We start from the raw sequence: 21,899 nt of genomic DNA, 5'->3' as shown, positions 1-21,899 counted from the left end.
TGCCGGCTACTATAATTTATTTTTATTTATGTATCAATGTCCAGCATACCTATAATAAAATTATGAATATATTATATAGGCAAAATATCTACAAAACTATAACTGTATATAAAGAAAAAAAAATGGCTTTATGTATTATTATAAAGGCAAAATATCTACAAAACTATAACTGTATATAAAGAAAAAAAAATGGCTTTATGTATTAACGTCTGCCGTGGAAATTGGAGCGGTATGTATGTGTGTAACATTGCGTGATAGGATAAATAATAGTGACATAGGTGAGTGTTAATAGAGGATGTAATGTTTAAAGAACTTTTTTCTCATTACTTTAATTAATATTATGTATATACGAGCCAATTTTAGTTCACTACAGTCACTTTGACATGCATTTTTAATGCCCCCTTGAATCTGTCAAACACGCCAATATTGAGAACTTTAGACGGTTACTGACTAAATAACTGCATACTTAATATCTATCTAATCTTCAAATAATTGATCTTTTTAAATGATAAGTCACTATGGAGAGAGCCATTTACAATTTTTTTTTTAAATTAAGATACAAATGCTGTAAACATACAGTTGTTTAATCGTCATAATTTTGGTAAATTTTATTAGTCTGTGTTAAAAAATTGTATCTAAATAGTGCTTTTATTAATTTATTTTGTAGTGTTTGTAAGTTTGAAATTATTTTTTTGCATGCTGTAGCCACATAAATTAAATGACGTACGAATTACGGAATACATTTTGATATTGACCAAATCTGCCTATAAGTGTGATATATGAAAGTTCAACTTTAAATATGTATCTATTCTAAGATCCAGATATTTCTACCATTTTTGTTAGTGATTTCAACGTTTTGAACTTTCAGCGGTTGAAAGATAGGAATTATTTTATTTATTGTCCTGAATATTACATAAGATGTTTTTGAGATATAAATGGTTAAGACTGTTGAAACCAAAGATAGAGCATTTAGATCTAATTGAGCTTGAGCAATATTACTCTGGATATTTAAAGCAAACTAAAATAAGCAGGTGTCATCAGCGTAGAGAGTGATTCGGCCATGTAAGCCGTGTATGTGTGTTTCCCTATCGTATAATGTACCAATATACGATAGGGAAGGCTTAGGTCCTGGCCATGTAGAACGAGAGAACGAGAAGTGTATCGTGCATTTACAAGGCAACCGCGGCTGGTAACAATAATATATAATAATCGTCGAGTTTAAGATTTTTAAGAATTGTCCCAAACTTTTAACCAGATTTAAATTTCGTGTACCTCCCTCTATTTAGAGGGTGTAACGGATATAATTAACGGATATCCAGATTGATAAACGGGCTAGCTCTGGATCCACACTTGCTCCCTTAACATTATGAAAATAATTTTCCTTTAGTTTTTATGATTCAATTGTTTTTCATCACTCCGTGTTTGTTTTTATTTTTCTTGTACCAATGTATCAGTGTGCCGAGTGTTTGCAAGCGTTTCTATATAAATGAAATACATAACCGAGGAGCAAAGTGAATGTCATGAAAGTGGATGAAGCGAGAGAGGTGTGTACTGCGGAAAAAAGACATGAGAATAATATTAAATCTTTTAAAATTTTCTATTACCTTTAGAATAACTTTCTCCGGATCAACATCGTACACGCCGACTTCAGACGCCATGACGAGGATGTTCTCATTGGTGACGTAGAATCGAGATGGACGTAGACCGTTCCTATCAAGTATGGCACCTGGAAGACAATTCAAAGTATAGTTGGAAAATTTCCTTAAACAGTTAATACGCGAATTCATCATGAAAAATCTTAATTACATTAACAGCAATGTAAAGACCATGTAAAGGACGTCAAGCCGAGTTATAACTGGAGTGAGAATGGTCATGGTATATCTACCAAGACCATGGCCATGTAAAGGACGTCAAGCCGAGTTACAACTCGAGTGGGAATGGTCATGGTATATCTACCAAGACCATGGCCATGTAAAGGACGTCAAGCCGAGTTACAACTCGAGTGAGAATGGTCATGGTATATATACCAAGACCATGGCCATGTAAAGGACGTCAAGCCGAGTTATAACTCGAGTGCGAATGGTCATGGTATATATACCAAGATCATGGTCATGTAAAGTCGCTTCAAATACACCAAAACTTTAAATAATAATAAAAACAAGTAAAATAATTTTTAGGGATGCAACGGGGCCGCTAACAAGTGATCTGATCCAGGCGAGCCTAGTAAGGATATAGATATACAATGATAAAGTGAAAGTCCATAACTAAAATAAACTTCTAGAAGATTTTAGTTACGCAATCATTACAAAACCACAATAAAATAAAATAAAACTAATCTTAAAAGGCATGAATAACAAGAAAAGGGAAGGATATGGGAAAAAGGTGTTTATGTATATGACTTTAGAAAGCTGGCCTGGAAGAGGTCGCTTGTTACCGATAAGGCCCAATAACTTATCTAACCTGCTTTTTTATCTGGATGTTTTTGTATAGCGAAGTATACATAAATAAAAAGAAAAGCTGGGATCGGGGAGCGTTTTCCATATACTTTACGGCAGAGATCCTAAAAGACTTTTGGACAGTTATCCAGTTTAAAGTAGATTTTCTTCCTTTTTTCTTTTCCATTTACTTTTATGACTGTATACCATCGGAACACCAGTAGAGCAAGACTGATATTTTTTTTAGAAGAAACTACTATGTTCAAACAATTTACTGTACAAAGGTGACACACATGGCGTTACAGATATCCACACCTGCTACGCCAAGTGTGTTGCCAGCCTTTGAGTGGATTCACTCTTTTCTTCTTGAAGACTATAAGTCGTATGGAATTAATGCTGGTATACACCATAAGGTTTTATAAAGTTAATAAAAATATTTACTAATAACTTACCTATGTACCGTCCATCAGTGAAGGAAATCAGAGCTGGCCCGTCCCAGGGTTCCATGGCACAAGAAGCCCACATGTAGTAGTCTCTCTTCTCTTTGTCCATGGTCTGGTCATTGTGCCATGCCTCCGGCACCATGGTCATGACGGCTTCGGGGAGAGATCTGTTCCCGGCGTGGAGTAAGAACTCCAAAACGCAGTCAGCCGAACCGGAATCCGATAGATTTGGTTCCACTACCGGGTAGAGTTTCTTCAGGTCTATAATTAAGAACAAGAGAGAGTATAACAGGGGGAAGTAGAAATTCGTGTGATTCTCATCGGTAAGTTCCAGTTCAAATCCTGGCTGTACCACCAATGGACTGTTATTCTACTTAAAAAGCTCGACGTATCATAATTACTAACAATCGAAATAAGCCCATAAAAAATGTGTGAGTGTACACATGTAAGAAGTGAAACTTTATGAATTTATTTTCGAAAATTTTATCTGATTTATCCAACTTTACAGAAATTGGTTAAATAAAGTTAAATTAGATAAGGTTTAACAATAGGCTTTTATTATCAGACATGAATACAAATAATAAAATTATATCATTTTACCTTATTACTACTAAGATTATTACAGAATTTCATTAATTGTAATAGATTTATTACTATCATTGTTATCGTTATTATATATTTTTGTTATTAATGGCTTCGAATCTCTTCGAATCAACCGTGATGAGGACAACAAAAAGATGGCCCGTAACGGCAAATGTGACGCGTAACCGCAAAATGTGACGGTAAATTTATTTCCAACTATGATAAAGAGGTTTCACTTCAATTAGATTATTATTATTACGTAGGTCTTATTATAGGGCCATAAATTGATTGAATGAGAAAAATATATTTTGTATTTCCATACTAATTTAACACAGCTATACATTTCTAGCCGTGGGTACATAAGATTGATCTCCTGATATATGGATTCTGAAATAGTCAAACATTACAAAACGCATAATAATTATGCTAGCAGATTTGGATTTCGTATCTGCAGTGGCTCCAAAGAGGTTCAAAAAACTAACACAGAAACAGCTCAACTCTCTCAAACTTTCAAACACATAGTATTACATATTATCAAACAAAAGCCTAAGACTTCTTTTGCTTAAAAAAAATGTTGTAAACACCTTGTACCACATCAGATCAATTGTATTACAACCATATTTCTATTATGAATAATTTTATTATTATTTGTATGCTCTAATTCGCATATAGTGTGAATTAAATACATACCTTCTCCAAATTTGTTGCTTTTCATCACACCCTCGCGGGCCTTCATCAAGTTCACGTTACCTCGCAACGTATTTATCTCTCCATTGTGAGCTAGAACCCTGAAAAGTATTTTAAATGAGAATTCATCCATTCCAAAGAACTCCTTACTATGGGGAATTTTGTTTAAGCTTATAATTTTAACCATATAATACAGATACCGGCAAACTTCTTGAGCATTAAACTAGGGGGGGGGGGGGGGGGTTTGGGCATCGTATATAGCGCACACAAACGTCAACTGATGGACCAATCACGCGATCGATCACCACCACCTGCACACACCTCCCAACTCCTCACAGTGGTACCTAAAAATCGCTTCTACGCAGGCAAGGAAATTTGTTCAAGATGTTTGCCGGTATCTATACTAAAGTTATCATACGACGTCACTTTGAAGTAGAGAAAGAGATGAAGGAAAAGAACTTAAATATTGACTACTAAAAGTCATTCGATTGTTATTAGATGAAATCTTTACGTTATAAGCTCATAGTGTTAAATTCAAACCCCAAACGAACAACGATATTCTATGTTATTTTTATTATTTATTAAATGGGAAAATGCGTGGTGCATACCCCCCCCCCCCCATGTACTACATAACAATATAAAAAAAATTCAACATAATTAAACCAAAAAGAGGGAAACTGGCGGCCACTGTGAGTAATGAACAAAAATTAAATTACATAAGATAGGCAAGTGCAAAAATACATGTTGTACACAGTTATTAAGACAAAACTAAACAGGAACAAAAAAAAACCAAACTAAATTAAAAATATGATACATTAAAAATCAAAAATAAAAAGATACATAGTTACTACTACAATGACACATAATTCATTAGTTGCCTTTAGTATTACCTTAAAGGATGTGCTCTCTCCCAGCTTGGGAAGGTGTTGGTGGAGAATCTTGTATGCACCAGCGCCAGGTACGTCGTGAACGCGGGGTTCGACAGATCTTTGAAGTATTCCTGGAACACATAATACATTGTTTTGTTAACTGTAAGTAGAAAATCGAACTTTACCCTGAATCAACATAACTAAACTATTTATAACATTTAAATATATAAATATGTGTTACCCATAATTGGTTGGAAGTCAGCAATCCTTTATAGACGACGGTTTTCAAGGACAGACTGCAAATATAGAACCGAGCTCCGGGCAAGACGAGCTCGTGCGACGCACGTTTTCGTAACACGAACACCTGCGAACATAACATACAATCGAGAAACGATCCAAACAAGGTCCACGAAAGGGCAATAAGGGTGTATTAAATTACGTTTGCATCGGCGAGTCTCGACTCAGCAGCGGCCGGCGCGCGATCTGAAAGAAATCCTTCAAGAGTTCGTCGTCCTCATTATTATAGATGTAGAGTTTGAAATCGCACACGGCGTTGCAAGTTCATACTCGTACAGTCTAATCGGTACCGGTATCTCTTACCTGACGTGCTAGATGCTGTTCGTCGTCAATATCGCCAGTTACAAACACTTGACGCATATATGGCTCCGAGTTACGAGCCACTTGACCTGAAAGTTAGTTAAAATTGGCAATTACTTAACTGTCCTCTAGAGCCAATTGCTATACCTCTAACTACAAAATTTTACTATATGAATTTAACTAGTATTGATCACACATATCTCATATTAGGTTGTGTGAAAACAAAAATCAATTTACACAATCGGAATATTACTTTTATAATATTCTAATAAAAACTAAATAATATAGTGAAGTGTTTGGTTAACATAGCTTTTACACATTGATAGAAAACAATTTTTTAACCGGATTAAAGCTATTTGTATTCTATGGTTTGTCACCGTGACCACGCACGCTGTTAAGCACGCGAAACGTCGGAAAATTTTAAATTTAAAATTATGTAAATAATTATAATTTTATAATAATACAAATATCTTTAATCTGGTAAAGAAATTGTTTTCTTACTATAATGAATTCGATTTGGCAACTGATACTATAAGTTAATCTATTCCCATACTTGAATCGAAACATCTCTGGATACATTACATAGAATATTCATAACATTAATATCGAGAAAAATATGAGAACAGAATGGTTTTAGCTTCAATAGTAGCACATACAGTGTTAAATTGAACAAACCGTGTGGTCAAGCATCGTATGACCGGCTCGGCCGCTTTTTACGACCCAATACTACGTGTACGACCTGCAATGAGTAGCGAAACAATATCGCAACTGCCCGTATGGAAGCGAGACAAAATGATGATACGAACAAGATCGACATTGTTACAAATGACTTTTCGAAGGACCATCTTCATCGTTACAATTACAGAAAGTAGAGTTCATTGACTCTCCTAGTTCTGTGGTACAAAACAAAGTTCCAAATAGTTTATAACGTTCTATATATTATAGATTTGCCCTACATCTTCTAGGGAAACTTTCAATAAGAATAGATTGATCCATGCCAACGTTTTTGTATGCAAGTTCATTGTAGTTCTCAGTAGCGCTGATGTCGCAACCATGAGATTGCGTAACAATTGAGATCTCAGTTGATATCAGGATGCTTGTCGATTGGTAATTCCAAAGCCCAGAAATGTATTTTTAATATAACATAGTTTTATCGTTGCTAGAATAGGAGAATCAAGCCTCAAACGAAATATCAGTTTTTGTAACAGAACAGTAAATTAACTTAGATAAACTTTATATATTTAATTATTAAAAGTCATGAAGGATGAAGAGGATCCTTACCGCAACTATGAATTAAACATTTATTTTAATAAAGTCATAAACTATTTTAATTGATTAATAAACAAATGTAATAGAAAATTTCTTACCAATGGTAGAATTGTTGGTTGGAACAGTCCTCCAACAGAGGACTTTAAGGCCAATACTCTCAGCCAGAATCAAGAACTTGGCTTCAATGTTCTGGTGATGGAGTTTGTCCAGAAAGAATATGCCAGTTGCGTACTTCCCGAAAGGGGGCAGATCTATTTGGTGCGAGTCTCTGAAAAGAGAAAGGAAAATTTTAAATATTTTCATTATAGGTGATTGTATCATACAAAAATTAAAAAAAAAAATGTTTGTTAAGGAATGTGCTCAGACAACTAAAAGATCCTGAACCTATCAATATTTAATAAACCAGTGGCGCTACAACCTTTTAAGGTCTGGGCCTCAGGTTACTGAATATGTTTCATTGTCATTTGTCAATCTAATAGACATGTAAGTAGGTGATCTGCCTCCTGTGCCGGATACAAGCCGTCGACTATTGCGTCTAAGGCCGGTTCCTCCTCCTCCATCCTCACGACGTTTTTCTTCAATGTTAAATGCGCACACAGAAAGAAAATCCATTGGGCAAAGCCGGGGATCGAACCTACGACCTCAAGGATGAGAGTCGCACGCTAAAGCCACTAGGCCAACACTGTTCCATGTGCTTAATATACGCATTAAAAAATAATTGTCAACATCTACGCTAGATGTCGCGGCATACAATTATTATGTAAATCGTAATGTATGAAGAACCTTTGCTTTAAGTATAAGTAGATAATTTAGATTATATTTCTGGTCAATCCTGTCTGTTGCTCGACCGGCAAAATACAGGACATTCATCAATTCACAAGTATTTATTAATACACTGTACGATCAATATTCTCTGCTCCAGTCAGGAGTTTAAAGGTCAAAGGAGTAGTGTGCGCGCGCATGTGACGACACTTAGGTATTGACTAACGTGCCTGTGCTAATATTATCATACGTAGGAGTTCTAGATAGAGGGGCAGCTCAAAACTAGTGCGGTGAAAAATAATGCAATTGGGCCAAAACATTACAAAGTAAAGTTGAAAATAACATGAATCAAAACAACCAAACTTACGGAATGACAAATCAATCAATTAGGGACTCTTATTAACTATATCGAAAACTACTTCAATATGTATTTTTTATTAAAATTGAATCTCGCTTTTCAAGCTTGCCCTCAAGAGCCTATACAGCTCTGCTCGAGCTGTTCAGATTGACCGGCATGTAGCATGGTATACATTCTTTATTTTTAATGGAATCTTTTGGATTGGAAGTTGTTCACAGTGGGGCTGAGGACCTCGGCCGGTATTAACATTAAATTCTCGTAGTTATTGTTGCACCCTCCCTCGCGAGGGGGGCGTATGCCCCCTTCAAGTGGTGTATATGTTCGCGCCCTGCTGATACAGGGCGGTACGGGGGCGGTTATATAGCCCTTGGTGAGGGCTGCAGGCGCGTGGGGAGACTCAGTCTCTACCCGCTGCGCGCAGCCGATGGGGTCGTGTCCGGAATATTAACATTAATTTCAAATTCGAATTGGGACGTCGTTATGTTATCGCGTTTCGTACATACACAACGCCATCTATTATATAAAAAAGAAATTAAATGATGAATTCAGACAAACTTATCAGAGTGATTTACAGGAAACAGCGAAACATTAGGAAAATGATACGCTTTGTCAATCGACATATTATGTTAAGAGGAGTTTAAGGAGTTCAGGCATCTCTGATTCGAATTCTTCGCGAATTTAACACAAACTCTACTTATCCAAATCTTGGTATATCTGGTACCTAATCCTCATTGTTAAGCAAAAAATACTATCAATAGTAAAATTGGCATCGTAATATTTTTTGGAGAAATTATGTTCACCATAATTGTGATATATTTAGAATGAATAACTTATAATAACTGTAAAATGCATTTAATATGTTATAGTGGACTTTTATAAATTAATAAAAGTATATAACTCAAATTACCCTTTCGTTAAACATTACCAAATTATTTTCAATTTAAACTATAATAATATAACATTGGTTTTTAACAAATTGAATTTATTTGACAACACTTAAAATATTACGTGTTACTGAAAACCGTTTAACATCAATGCATATTTATTATATTTACCCAAATGAACCTAGTTAGAGTTTGTTCCTACAGTGTTTTTTCTGTTATATATGTATATGTTATCGTCTATATAGAATAATAAGAAACGGGAAAAATAAAGATTGTATTATCAGACTTCCTCTCGCGTGTCTGTTTTGTTACCAGATATCAGATTACTTATGTAATTTTAACCTCTAAAACTTTAATTAGAATATTTTTTTATTGTGCCTAGTGATTTGAACAATCGGCTCTCTCGTCGTACATTCCATTATGCTTGGACTAGGTTGCGCGTTAACACTTGCAGTGAAGGAAACAGACTCCAAAAGCCGACATCATGCACAGGATGCAACTTGCCCAAAATAAATAAAAAATGATTACGAAACAAACACAGAAACACTGCCCTACAAGTAAGCAGCTCCACTGGCTTATTTTATTATATTTAAAAACAAATAATGTATTTAAATTATTATTTTTTACGTATTTGTTTAAATGTAGTCGTTAATTACAGTTTACGAGAACTCCGTAACTTCTGTTTCTCATGATGCCCTAGTGTGATGGTTTCAATGTCAAAGGCAGGTTTTATCTCTATGTGGAACCAGCTGCCCACTGAAGAATTTCCCAATAAAAAAAGAGCGAATCAATTCTTAATCACTTAAGATGAGGTGAGCTTCCTGCGCGTTTGCCTATTGTTCTATAAAAAACTCTTCGTAAGCAGCAAGGCTTAAACTATTGTAAGTAATAATACAACAATGTTGCTACTAGTAGTTCTGAATAAAGTTAAAATCACTTTAGAAAGCCCCAAAACTTATTTAGATATTTTTTTATGAACTTACGTAGTTTGATGTAATCTAACTCATTAGGCGCAGTCATCGTTATGTAGCTTCTTTTTTGCATAAATTCAAACTTTAATTGTAAAAAATTAACCTTATAGGCAGTTGTAATATTCGTAGATGATTGACAGCAGTGTTGGCCTAGCGGCTTTAGCGTGCAACTCTCATCCCTGAGGTCGTAGTTTCGATCCCCGGCTTTGAAGAAAAAAATCGTGAGGAAACCCAAAAAGTCGACGGCGTATGTCAGGCACAGGAGGCTGATCACCTACTTACCTATAAGACAAATGACCATGAAACAGATTCAGACATCTGAGGCTCATACCTAAAAAGGTTGTAGCGCCACTAATTTATTTTTATTTTTTAATGTTTCTAGATACCACGTCTAGTGGCGAACGACCAGTGGCTCTAAGCTTAAGGACCTGTTTTGTGATCATGTGTTTTTTTAATAGGCAAATAGATTAGCGAGGCGATGAGCACTTTTTCTCAGACATGGCGCCTTCACGAGCGAATAAAATGCGTACGTAAACAGAAACTTCTTTGGACAGCATTAACCCCCACAACCTTGGGGATGATACTCGCACGCTGAACGAGGCCAACACCATATAGATAAAAGTCAGTATATTCAGCATTCATTCCAACCTCAAGGTGATGTTGATCGTCTAGACATCGGATTATGCGCGATTCCGATTATATAACTAGCAACGGCCCGTAACTCCGACCGTATTGTATCGCATAGTAACATTTTGACGATATTTTTGTGACCATGTATTACATAAAATTAAAATGAAGTGTGTAAATTTAGTGTGGTTAATACGCAATAAGAAACGTAGCGTTTCGTTATCCACAATATATAAAAAATCATTCGACCGACAAAATGCACTAAAATTATAATATATAAATGCACTAAAGTTAATAAAATATATTAACCTTCACGTACGTACCCTCATTATGACTTCGTTAAATATATTAAATAATGTATATTGTTTGTTCCAAATTTTTGGACCTTTTTGTAGGTAAATACCATGTATTTTTAGTGTATTTATTTGTTATTATACGCGTATATAACTTTTTTAGCTGTAGGATTACGTCGCAAACAAATAAATAAATGTATTAAATAATGAATCCAATGTTAGGGTATTCGGATTCCAATTCAAAATTGCAAACTCAAATGACTTCCAAGTTAAAAAAGGCAACTCCTCCCGCATCCACTAACATCCTCTAAAGTCCACATACACAAAAGGTTTTTGTAAATCTGAGGCAACGAACAAACGTTACATAGGAAATAAAAAAAAATACGGCAATTGAGAACGTGCAAATGCCTTGGGCGTTATTAAAGGTCAGACTTTAGAAAACTGCAAATAGACCGCAGAGTAAAATAAGTGTAGAATTTTCTTTCTCATACCTTTGTGTTTTGGCTTTTTTTATACAAAACCATTTTCAACGCCCATAATAATAATTGATTAATTAGCCAAAATAATTAAATACGGTCAGAGCGAACCATCAATCATTGATGTTAAGAAACCCACAACAAATGTAACGTAACCTAAACAAATTTTACGTTTATATTATTTGTAATATATTTCTTGAGGAGTAAATCATTATTTCAAACTATTGCTTAGATCTGGTCTTAGTTGGTCATAAATTAGACAAAATTGTAAATTTGTAGGTATTTAATGAAACAGTGTTAATAGTACAGGCGTATCATCAACCGGCTGAACACCACAGTGTGTAGCCAGTATAAAAAATAAGCACAGTTTGATTGAAATTGCATAATAATAAATTACCACTAAAGTGTGGTTTGCGGTCATAAGAACCATCTTTTGTTTCCTGTATAGGTTTCGAATTATACCCCAGGTACAAAGCAATAATGTATATTATATAATCGTTATGAAGGTGGTGGGTGAAAAGGCATGTGCGAATGGCAGGTCACACACGTCAGAAATGGAAGTGGGTGGACCATACGGTCCTGATTCCCAGTCACATTGGCAAACAAGATTTCGACTGGAAACTTCAAGGCACAACGAAACGTTGCCGTCAAATACAGACCTAGCAAAGGCGAAGGAAGCTGGAGTAAAGTTAAAAGCTGTCCATGGCCGATCAGTCTGGTTTTCTACGCCGGATTCTCTCTGCCCCACCTTTGGACCATAGGACAAAACCTCTAGCAGCGCTTAAGATTATGTATGATGTCTACATATAGGTAACCCAGTATCGATACAGTTATGATCCCTAAGCTGAGCTACGATGCACATTTTCCTATCTATTTCACAACTTTCGTAGTTCTTACATAATGATTAACTATGATAATATTAATCGATATCAGTGAATCAATTTCTTTTATTAGGTTCGATAATACCACGTAAGGCCTGCTAAAGTGTAGATAAAAATATGACGACATTAACATGTTTTTTCATGGAAAACAATTTATTGTAGCATATAGGTTGCTAATTTAGAGATTAAGGAAAATTAATTAAAATGCTTCGATTCGATTAAAGTTTACTATTGTGTTTATTATTAAATAGTTCGTTGTCAGAGCTTTGGACGCGGTCAACCCTTTAATACTATTCACACCAAGTATTAACTTAATTTGTAAAATGACTCCAATCAGTCCTTGGACATGTTGAGGAGATTTTTTTATGTAATAGAAGGCAAACGAGCAGGAGGCTCACCTGATGTTAAGTGATACCGCCGCCCATGGACACTCACGTTGCCAAAAGGCGCGCAAGTGCGTTGCCGGGCTTTCAAAGTGGTACGCTCTTTACTTGAAGTACCCTAAGTCGAAAGGGTTCGGAAATACTCCAGTGGGCAGCTGATTCCACATAGAGGTAGTGCGCGTCATAAACTTCCTTAAAAAATCCTTAGTTTTGGAACGACGGAGGAGGTGATACGGATGGTATGACGTCCGATAATGAAATTAATCAAAAATGACTATTATAATATTGTCTTTTGTTAAAATAGCTTTTACACATTAAGAAAAACACTTTTTGAACGGATTAAAGCTATGTATTATTATTAAAATGTGCCGTGACCACGCCGACTGAATAGTACGCAAAACGTCGGAAAATTTTTAAATTTAGAATTATGTAAATAACTATAAGTTTTAAAAATAATACATAGCTTTAATCCAGTCAAAAAGTGTTTTCTTAATGACTATTATAATCCCAAAATTAATATCCTTTATCCAGTTATACTATCACGAATAACATGCAAATTCCTGCAACACACAAAAAACTTATGTCTTCACTTAAAACATAACAGTGCATTCTCACGATCCTAAACTAAACTACATAGAAGTCACCCTAAAACCCTTGGGTCTTGGCATCAGATTTCTGTATCAGTTTCGTAGTTATAGGAAGGTAGGTTAATTGTTGGTCAGGTATTTTACAGGATCAGGCTTCTAGCACAAATTTAAGGCCGGTTTAATTGCACACATAGAAAAGTCTAGCTGTGATAGAATAATAATAACATTCAACTGCTATACTCAATTCTTTGCAACCTCAAAACTCCCTCTTATCTTAAGGATGAGTTCAAATTTTCAGGTCCTTATAACTATAGCTTACGCTCTTCCGAAAACTATACCCTTGAAATCTCATCTCATAACTCCTGCTTTCTTGGCGATTCCTTTAAGGTCTCTGCAGTTAGGCTATGGAAGTCACTTCCCGTCCCTATTCTCTTAGCTCCTTCTCTATCTTCCTTTAAATTTCTTCTGTACAAACATTACCTGTCCACATCGTATCCCTAACTTTCTTACTAACTGCTAACTGACGTGAGACTTGTCCTAAATTATCGTGATTTATGTATCTTTTTACTTTTCATGTATCATCTTTTTAGTTTAGTTTGTTTTTTTTTGTTCCTGTTTAGTTTTGTCTTAATAACTGTGTATAACATGTATTTTTGCACTTCTTGCCTATCTTATGTAATTTAATACATTTACTCACAGTGGTTGCCTGGAACAGATAGCTCGAAAGCGATAAGGCCGCCAATTCAGTCCTTTCGATTTAATTATGTTCAATATTTTTGTTATTGTAATGTAACGAAGTGTTAATAAATAAATAAATATATGTTACGCTCCACTAATAGATGCTTTTTGTAAATTGCATGTCACAGCTCATCCTTCTTAGGCAATTCCTTTGGGATTAACGCCATTAAGTTGTGGAACAGGCTGCCCGACTCGTCTACATAAACATTTCTTAACCATATATATCCTGCTCAATTGTGACTTTTGCAATTATTGTCTCTTATTCTTTTGTATTGCATCGCAATTCATGAATCCGTGAGCTTAGATTTTCAGTTTTTTTGTGTTTTTTTGGATATATTAGATTAAGGTTGGTGATATTTTTTTATAAGATGTGGTTTAGCATTTCTTAAACTTTACTTATATTTCTATTTTTAGTTTTTACTCATTACTAGGGTTGCCTGGAAGAGATTGTTAGCGATAAGGCCACTCGATGCATAATTGTTATATATTATGTCATTTGTTTTTCTGTAAGTGTAAATAAATAAAATACATAATTTGCTCTTTAACCAGACAATATGTTAGTTATAATACAGATACGAGGGTTATATTATCGCGTGAGATATCTCAATTTTGAAATTACTAAGTAATTTTTCATGCTGTTGACATAACCATTATATTGTGAGTTTGCCTATATGCAAAAATTGATTCAAGGTTTCAGGCATGTACTATAGAGGTCAAACATGGTATCACTGCTAAATAATACATTCAAGACGCGAATTATTGAAAAATATTAATAAGTTTATTTATATACAATACAGTTCTGTATCGAACATACAACGAACAATATTAAAGCCTTGACTTATTTAGTCTCTCGCAGAATATGGCTAAAATGAGTATTAAGAATATCCATAGCGCGAAATCTCCTGCATCATGAGCATACCCCACATACCTTCACACATCAAAGCCAAATTAGGTATTACTTAATTAAATGTATTGAATCATTTTTCATTGTTTCCCTTTTGTAAAGGTTTGAACCTTTTATTATGTAATCCAACTTTGGTTATATTTTTAGTATAATTGTTTGTTTATATATATATATTGTTAGCTGTAGGTTTACGATTTAAATATGTACAATGTTATTACGATAATTTGAAAAATTACTATTTTGTATGTAAAAAGTACATTCTTTACAGATAGGGAGGGATTCCACTATTTATATCAACATCATGCATGCATTTAAAACTAATAGAAAACAAATCTAGTAAAAAACAAATATTTGCCAAATGAATGGTATTTTCCAACGGATTCCGTATGTATTATGCGACAACGAAAATTAATTTCGACTACTACACGTAAACAATGCGTTCTCGTTCCAAATAATAAATTTAAACTTAACGAACAGTTGAACTTGAAAATGTCCCAATTTTTAAGTTAACTGTTCGTCTTATAGTAGTAAAAAACTAAAGAAACTGATAAACAACTAATGCATAGCAAATTCCTAGACGCCTTGTCTTGTTATTACTGATTATAACCATTCAAGGTTAACTGTAAGATCGTTTTCATGTCACGAGTTAAGGAATACTTTTTACTTTAGTTTAAAGTAAAAAGTATATCGATAACAAAAGAATTTGTGACTAAATTTGAGAGCATAATTCTGATAATTGTCTAAAGAAAACAAAAATTAATTATAAACACCACCCGCAACTTTATGGAGCCAACTGCCCACTGAAGTATTTCCAAATTAATTCGACTTTTGCATACCTATTCTTAATGGGCCGGCAACGCACTTGCGAGCTCTCTGGCAATCTGAGTATGTATTGGCGGCGGTATCGCTTAACATTCGGTTAGCCTATTGACCGTTTGCTTCGATAAATAAAAAATACAAACTTTTTTATTGTTTGTACGGTATCTTAACCCTGAGGCTGTGCGTCACAACCCCGGCTAGCGACTTTAAGATTCTATAAATACTTGCTTATACGTTAAAGGGTACATTTCGAGGGAATCATCGCTAGGTAACACTCACAAAAACGTCTTAAATGTTTTCTAATAGTACAATCAATTACTATTTAATGGAGTGCAATAACCAAAGGAAATGTATACATTTTTGTAAGTCAGCAACAAGTAGGTAACATATCATTAAGCCACTGACAGAAATTTGCAATTAAACATGGTTCCTAAAATTTTAATCAGACTATTAATTGTTTTACTTAATCATTTATACCGAATGCGATAGTTCCTACACCTGGATAACATCCTGCTCAGAGTTTTGATGTGTTTCTAGGTCCACCAAGGTCGTAGGTTCGGCTGTGCACCATTGGACTTTCTATGTACGCATTTAGCATTCGCTTGAACGGTGAAGGAAAAAAATTTTAGGAAACCGACTTGCTTAAAACCCAAAAAGCCGACAGCTGATCGAGGCTGATCACCTACTTGCTAGATTGACAAAGGTTTGAAAAATTTGAAAAAAGGTTGTAGCGACACTGATTTTATTTTAGGGACGACAATGCTTTTCATATTTTTGTTGAAAATCTGATGAAGTCAAATTATTAATTTCTTTTATTAATATAACTATAATATAAATATAAACATTTAATCATGAGATCAGGGCGTGATATCTTTAAAGTAATTCACAATTATTATTGCCCTCCTAAGCTTCTCGGTGTTGTAAAATTATATGCATTTATGGTTGTAATAATCGCGTTAAATTGTATGAATTGCATCGACAATCGTCTCTTGAGATATTTTTTATAACAGGGATTCTAATGGGATGATTGCTCACGAGTATTACGTGACATTAGGCTTTAACAATTAAGTAAACGAGGCAAACTAGCAAATTTATAACATTCATGATTCGATATATTGAGTAGGTTTACTCATACAGTATTATCTCAGAAACATCTTTTAAAGTTTAGAACATTCCAAAGAGGAATGGAAAGCATGGGAGTAGGAAACATGGAGTGTAACAGTGAGACATCGCAAAAGAACGGAAGAGATAAGATGAACGACCAAAGTAGAGGATTTTAAAGAAATGAAATGAATGGCGCTGGATAATTAAACAATGACAACCACGAGATGGTAAAAGGAAAAGAGAAAGACAAGGCCAAAGATAGACGATGTAAAGAGAATGGGAGGAGAAACTTTGACAGGATACATTAGAATAGAATGGAAGCAGCTGGAAGAGGCATATGTCATATCAACGGATACGCTGATGTATTAGAATAGGTTGGGTATATAACTAAAACCACCAGCATAATATACATAGATTATGCTGGGTGTCAGCAATAAAGGCTTAATAATAATACATCCAATCAAACAAAAGTCGTATAAAACCTAAACTATGCGTGATTATTTGAGTATGTGGATGTGTGTATGCGTATTATAAAGACTGTATTTGAGTCTGTGCTAGTTTTTGGAACCTGGATAACGCTGAGATATATAACGAAATAACGATGAGAACGCTGCTCTTAAGGATTAATTCATTCTAAATCAAATTTTTATATGATTTTAATATTGATTATTTATTTGCAAGAATATGGTAGAAAAATGTTAAGGAAGAACCATCAAAAGTTCGCATATTCTGCCACACATAACGAGTTGCAAACTTAAAAGGAATTTGCCCTACTTAATATTTAATTACTTTAATTTTCTGTATTTCTGTACAACTGCAAGATGTTAATAAATAAATAGATTATCTTTGACTCCACAATCAAAGGCCTAAGCAGCTGTATAATTTATTATCTTCTCGTGTGTGGGTGAACCTTCTGTAGCTAACACGTGCCATCGAGTTATAACTGGTAAACTCGAGATAATTTAAATATTACTCTCAATATCTCTGGATCTGATATGATAACAGTGAGTGATAAACACGATCTATCATCGTGACCACAGAATAAGACACAAGTCAGTGTCTCATTTAGTCAAATGCTTTAAGACAGTTCTGTCATAGAAATTAGTTTAACCATAATAAAACTTTAAATATGAGATTGACCGTATAACCATTCACACTTCATAATATTTTGATTTTGATTTCAATTTGATTCCGTTGTTAAATTTTCGTATGTGTAAATAGGATTCTCATGAAAATTATAAATAGTAAAATATATTGTACATTTATAGGTTCAACCACAGCAGACGCTCTTGACGGGGCCACGGATTAAGAGAAACTGTTACTCTACCCAGATGGAACTGTTGGGTTTTCGAGTAAGGCACCATCACGGGCCGACAACACTCCCCGCCTCACTTTAATAAGTTGCCCCAGTCCGGAGTTCTATAAATTGATTTCTGAACAAAAGAAAAATGTATTGTGATGAATTTATTTCATATTAAGTAGTATAAGTTTACCCAATGCCTAAAAGCTCCGCACGTGTACAATCATTTCCCGTGTATTAGGAGGCAGCTGGTTTTAAAAACTTAAAATAAGTTATGTTCGTGGGTTCTTTGCCTTTTCGACGCAATTATGCTGAAGTTTTGGCAGAACGCAATTACCGTAATGAAATTACAATTTATGACATGTAGTCATTTTAAACAAACTATCAGAATTGATCTCCAGCCGATAGTTTGTTTATTTAATCAAACATAACAGGACGAAAGTCATTATGATTAGACATAAAAGACAACAAAAATAATAAACATTATTTCAAAGTGAAAGTCAAAAATCATTTATTCATATAGGTAACACAATGTACACTTATTCAAATCCGACTAGTCACCTCAAGTAGCACCTGTTCACGAGTATGGCGCATGGCCAGCCATCGGCCCCTCGCCATATTTTAGGGAGAGAGACAACCCGACGCATGGACGGCACCACAATCAATGACTTTTAAGCGAGCATGACGATCAGAAAATAAAAACAACGATGTTACTTTAGGGATCCCAATACAAGTTATTTGTTTAAGGAAATAAATATTGTATTGTAAGTTGTATAAATATGATAGCGATTAAAACGATTATTTGAAAACACTTTGATAAACATTAAAGATACCGCTAAGCTTGATAAATGACTTATATAGCTGATGTAAGAAACTGTTTGTTTGTTTTGTTTAATGCACTATAGTCAACGCATTATGAACTGAGCCTTCGGGTCATAAATCATTATTATCTGCCTCGCTCTCACTTACAGGTCTTATGCAGAGATGTAGTGAAGTGCTTATGAATGGTAGAGACACATGATGATATGTTAAGTATAGGTAAATAGGATGAATTTTTCTGTATCTGAAATCAAAAGTATTTAATTTGTAAAATAAATTTCACCTTTTTATTTTTTCAAAACAACATAATAAAATAAATTCTCTATTGAGCGTATTGTGTAACGAAGTGTAAGTAATGTAATGATAGAACAAAAAATCTTATAGGTATTTGTAGAAAACGACAACCCCACACTCGTAACGATCAAACAGGAGTCTTTGCGTGCACTATTGTCAGTGACAATAATTGCCCGACAACTAATTATAAACTACTGAAGAATTTTGCAGAAACGTAAAAACTTATTCCTGGAGTACTCAAATATGACGGAGTAACTGACAGTTAAGTAACTAAATACAGAAGTTTTTTTAAATAATAATAGGTGTATTTCAATAACATTAGTTAGGTAAGCGCTCACTGTTAACTGTTACAAAAACGTGTAAAAGTTTACTATGAAAACCTTTACCCATATTAGACTAAATCAGTATAATTGCACTTTTTGTCTCTTTCTGTCAAATTATGTTTATGCTGTGAAGAGAATAGACAGTAGTACTTCACTTAAAACGGTTTAATGATAATTTTCTACCGTAAGACGATCAAGATTCAAAATTAAAGTTCTTATTTTACAAATTGCTTTTGTAACACTTGTAACAAATAATTTCTCTTAGAAAAGTCTGTATTAAACCTAGTACTTTTGTTATCTTACGTTATGATATTATCACTCGTTTCACACGTGGTAGACATGGTGGTTATCAGAGGCGTAAATAAAATTATTTACTGATATCATTCATAATATTGTTATAGTTATTATTACCAGAGGTCAGATATACGTGTGTATATCGTCTGTGGAATGTATGTATTAACTACGACGAATGCAATTAGAAATCGTTTTGGAATGATATTATCTCGGAGGCTATTTTAAGATTACTTCTTTTCATCAACAATTTTACGACATTATATTTGTACAAGTTTTTTGTCATTACTGGGCTGTTTTGTCTCACATTCAAAGGTTAAATAAAAACCTCCATCGACGAGTATTACGCAGTAGACATTGCATTATTGCGCACGTGAATCGCGCACGCACAAAAGCGTTAAAATACAGGGGAGACTTAGTATGCATTATACAGATTTACTTTAAGCAAATATTCATTCATTCAATATCGAGTTGAAATCTGATACGGGAACCACAGACGCTGTGACCGCAAACCGCACTTGTTTTTGTGGTAATTGATTCAATTTTCATTTTTTTAAATTATTATACCAACAAGATACGCGATTTTTTATGAGTATGATTATACAATAGATTTTTAACACAAATTTGATGCCGTACTTCTCCCTCCTGTGCCTGACAACAGCCGTCGGCTTTTTGGATCTGACGCAAGCCGGTTTCCTTATGATGTTTCCATCACCGTTCGAGCGAATTGAATGCGTACATAGAAAGTCCATTGGTGCACAGCCGAACCTTCGCCGTCTGAAGACACTAAGCCAACACTGCTTATCAAATACTTGTAATAGTGCGATGTTAATTGTAATCTTGCACAAACCATTCAGTAATTCAAGCTAACGGTGAAAGCTGTACCTTAGTTTCGGAAATAGTTGGTGCACAGCCGAACCTACGCCCTCTGAACTCTGAAGACACTAGGCCAACACTGCTTATCAAATACTTGTAATAGTGTGATGTTAATTGTAATCTTGCACAAACCAGTCAGTAATTCAAGCAAACGGTGAAAGCTGTACCTTAGTTTCGGAAATAGTTGGTGCACAGCCGAACCTACGCCGTCTGAACTCTGAAGACACTAGGCCAACACTGCTTATCAAATACTTGTAATAGTGCGATGTTAATTGTAATCTTGCACAAACCAGTCAGTAATTCAAGCTAACGGTGAAAGCTGTACCTTAGTTTCGGAAATAGTTGGTGCACAGCCGAACCTACGCCCTCTGAACTCTGAAGACACTAGGCCAACACTGCTTATCAAATACTTGTAATAGTGTGATGTTAATTGTAATCTTGCACAAACCAGTCAGTAATTCAAGCAAACGGTGAAAGCTGTACCTTAGTTTCGGAAATAGTTGGTGCACAGCCGAACCTACGCCGTCTGAACTCTGAAGACACTAGGCCAACACTGCTTATCAAATACTTGTAATAGTGCGATGTTAATTGTAATCTTGCACAAACCAGTCAGTAATTCAAGCTAACGGTGAAAGCTGTACCTTAGTTTCGGAAATAGTTGGTGCACAGCCGAACCTACGCCCTCTGAACTCTGAAGACACTAGGCCAACACTGCTTATCAAATACTTGTAATAGTGTGATGTTAATTGTAATCTTGTACAAACCAGTCAGTAATTCAAGCAAACGGTGAAAGCTGTACCTTAGTTTCGGAAATAGTTGGTGCACAGCCGAACCTACGCCGTCTGAACTCTGAAGACACTAGGCCAACACTGCTTATCAAATACTTGTAATAGTGTGATGTTAATTGTAATCTTGCACAAACCAGTCAGTAATTCAAGCAAACGGTGAAAGCTGTACCTTAGTTTCGGAAATAGTTGGTGCACAGCCGAACCTACGCCCTCTAAACTCTGAAGACACTAGGCCAACACTGCTTATCAAATACTTGTAATAGTGCGATGTTAATTGTAATCTTGCACAAACCAGTCAGTAATTCAAGCAAACGGTGAAAGCTGTACCTTAGTTTCGGAAATAGTTAAAAATATATCACAAAAATAGTGGACGATCCCGCTGCTTACTTACAACCAATTCATTAAGAGATTTAGGTCAAATGACGGTCATCGCTTGATAACCTCGTAATACAAGACGTATTTATTGAATTGCGAATCTATTACGTATTTCAAACTATAAAATTTGGCGCTGCAACCTTGGACTCAGATATTGTTATCTG

General features: G+C 34.8%; 1 protein-coding gene across 2 annotated transcripts in view; it reads right to left on the bottom strand.

Moving 5' to 3' along the window:
- LOC123714623 (glutamate synthase [NADH]) overlaps positions 1-21,899 on the bottom strand; it is a 73,258-nt gene that overhangs the window by 37,411 nt on the left and 13,948 nt on the right. Inside the window, exons 4-10 of one of the 2 annotated variants that reach the window (XM_045668974.1) lie at positions 6,981-7,150; positions 5,617-5,702; positions 5,258-5,380; positions 5,038-5,147; positions 4,151-4,248; positions 2,888-3,139; positions 1,605-1,726 (exon numbers count right to left, since the gene is read on the bottom strand). In XM_045668974.1, coding sequence (XP_045524930.1) covers positions 1,605-1,726; positions 2,888-3,139; positions 4,151-4,248; positions 5,038-5,147; positions 5,258-5,380; positions 5,617-5,702; positions 6,981-7,150 — 961 coding nt within the window. Of the gene's footprint in view, positions 1-1,604; positions 1,727-2,887; positions 3,140-4,150; positions 4,249-5,037; positions 5,148-5,257; positions 5,381-5,455; positions 5,500-5,616; positions 5,703-6,980; positions 7,151-21,899 lie in introns of those variants that run through there. The other variant, XM_045668976.1, reaches the window with a different exon arrangement.

This window comes from Pieris brassicae, chromosome 9 (genome assembly GCF_905147105.1).
Source record: "Pieris brassicae chromosome 9, ilPieBrab1.1, whole genome shotgun sequence".
NCBI classification, from domain to species: domain Eukaryota; kingdom Metazoa; phylum Arthropoda; class Insecta; order Lepidoptera; family Pieridae; genus Pieris; species Pieris brassicae.
This window is presented reverse-complemented; position numbering and strand designations above follow the sequence as displayed.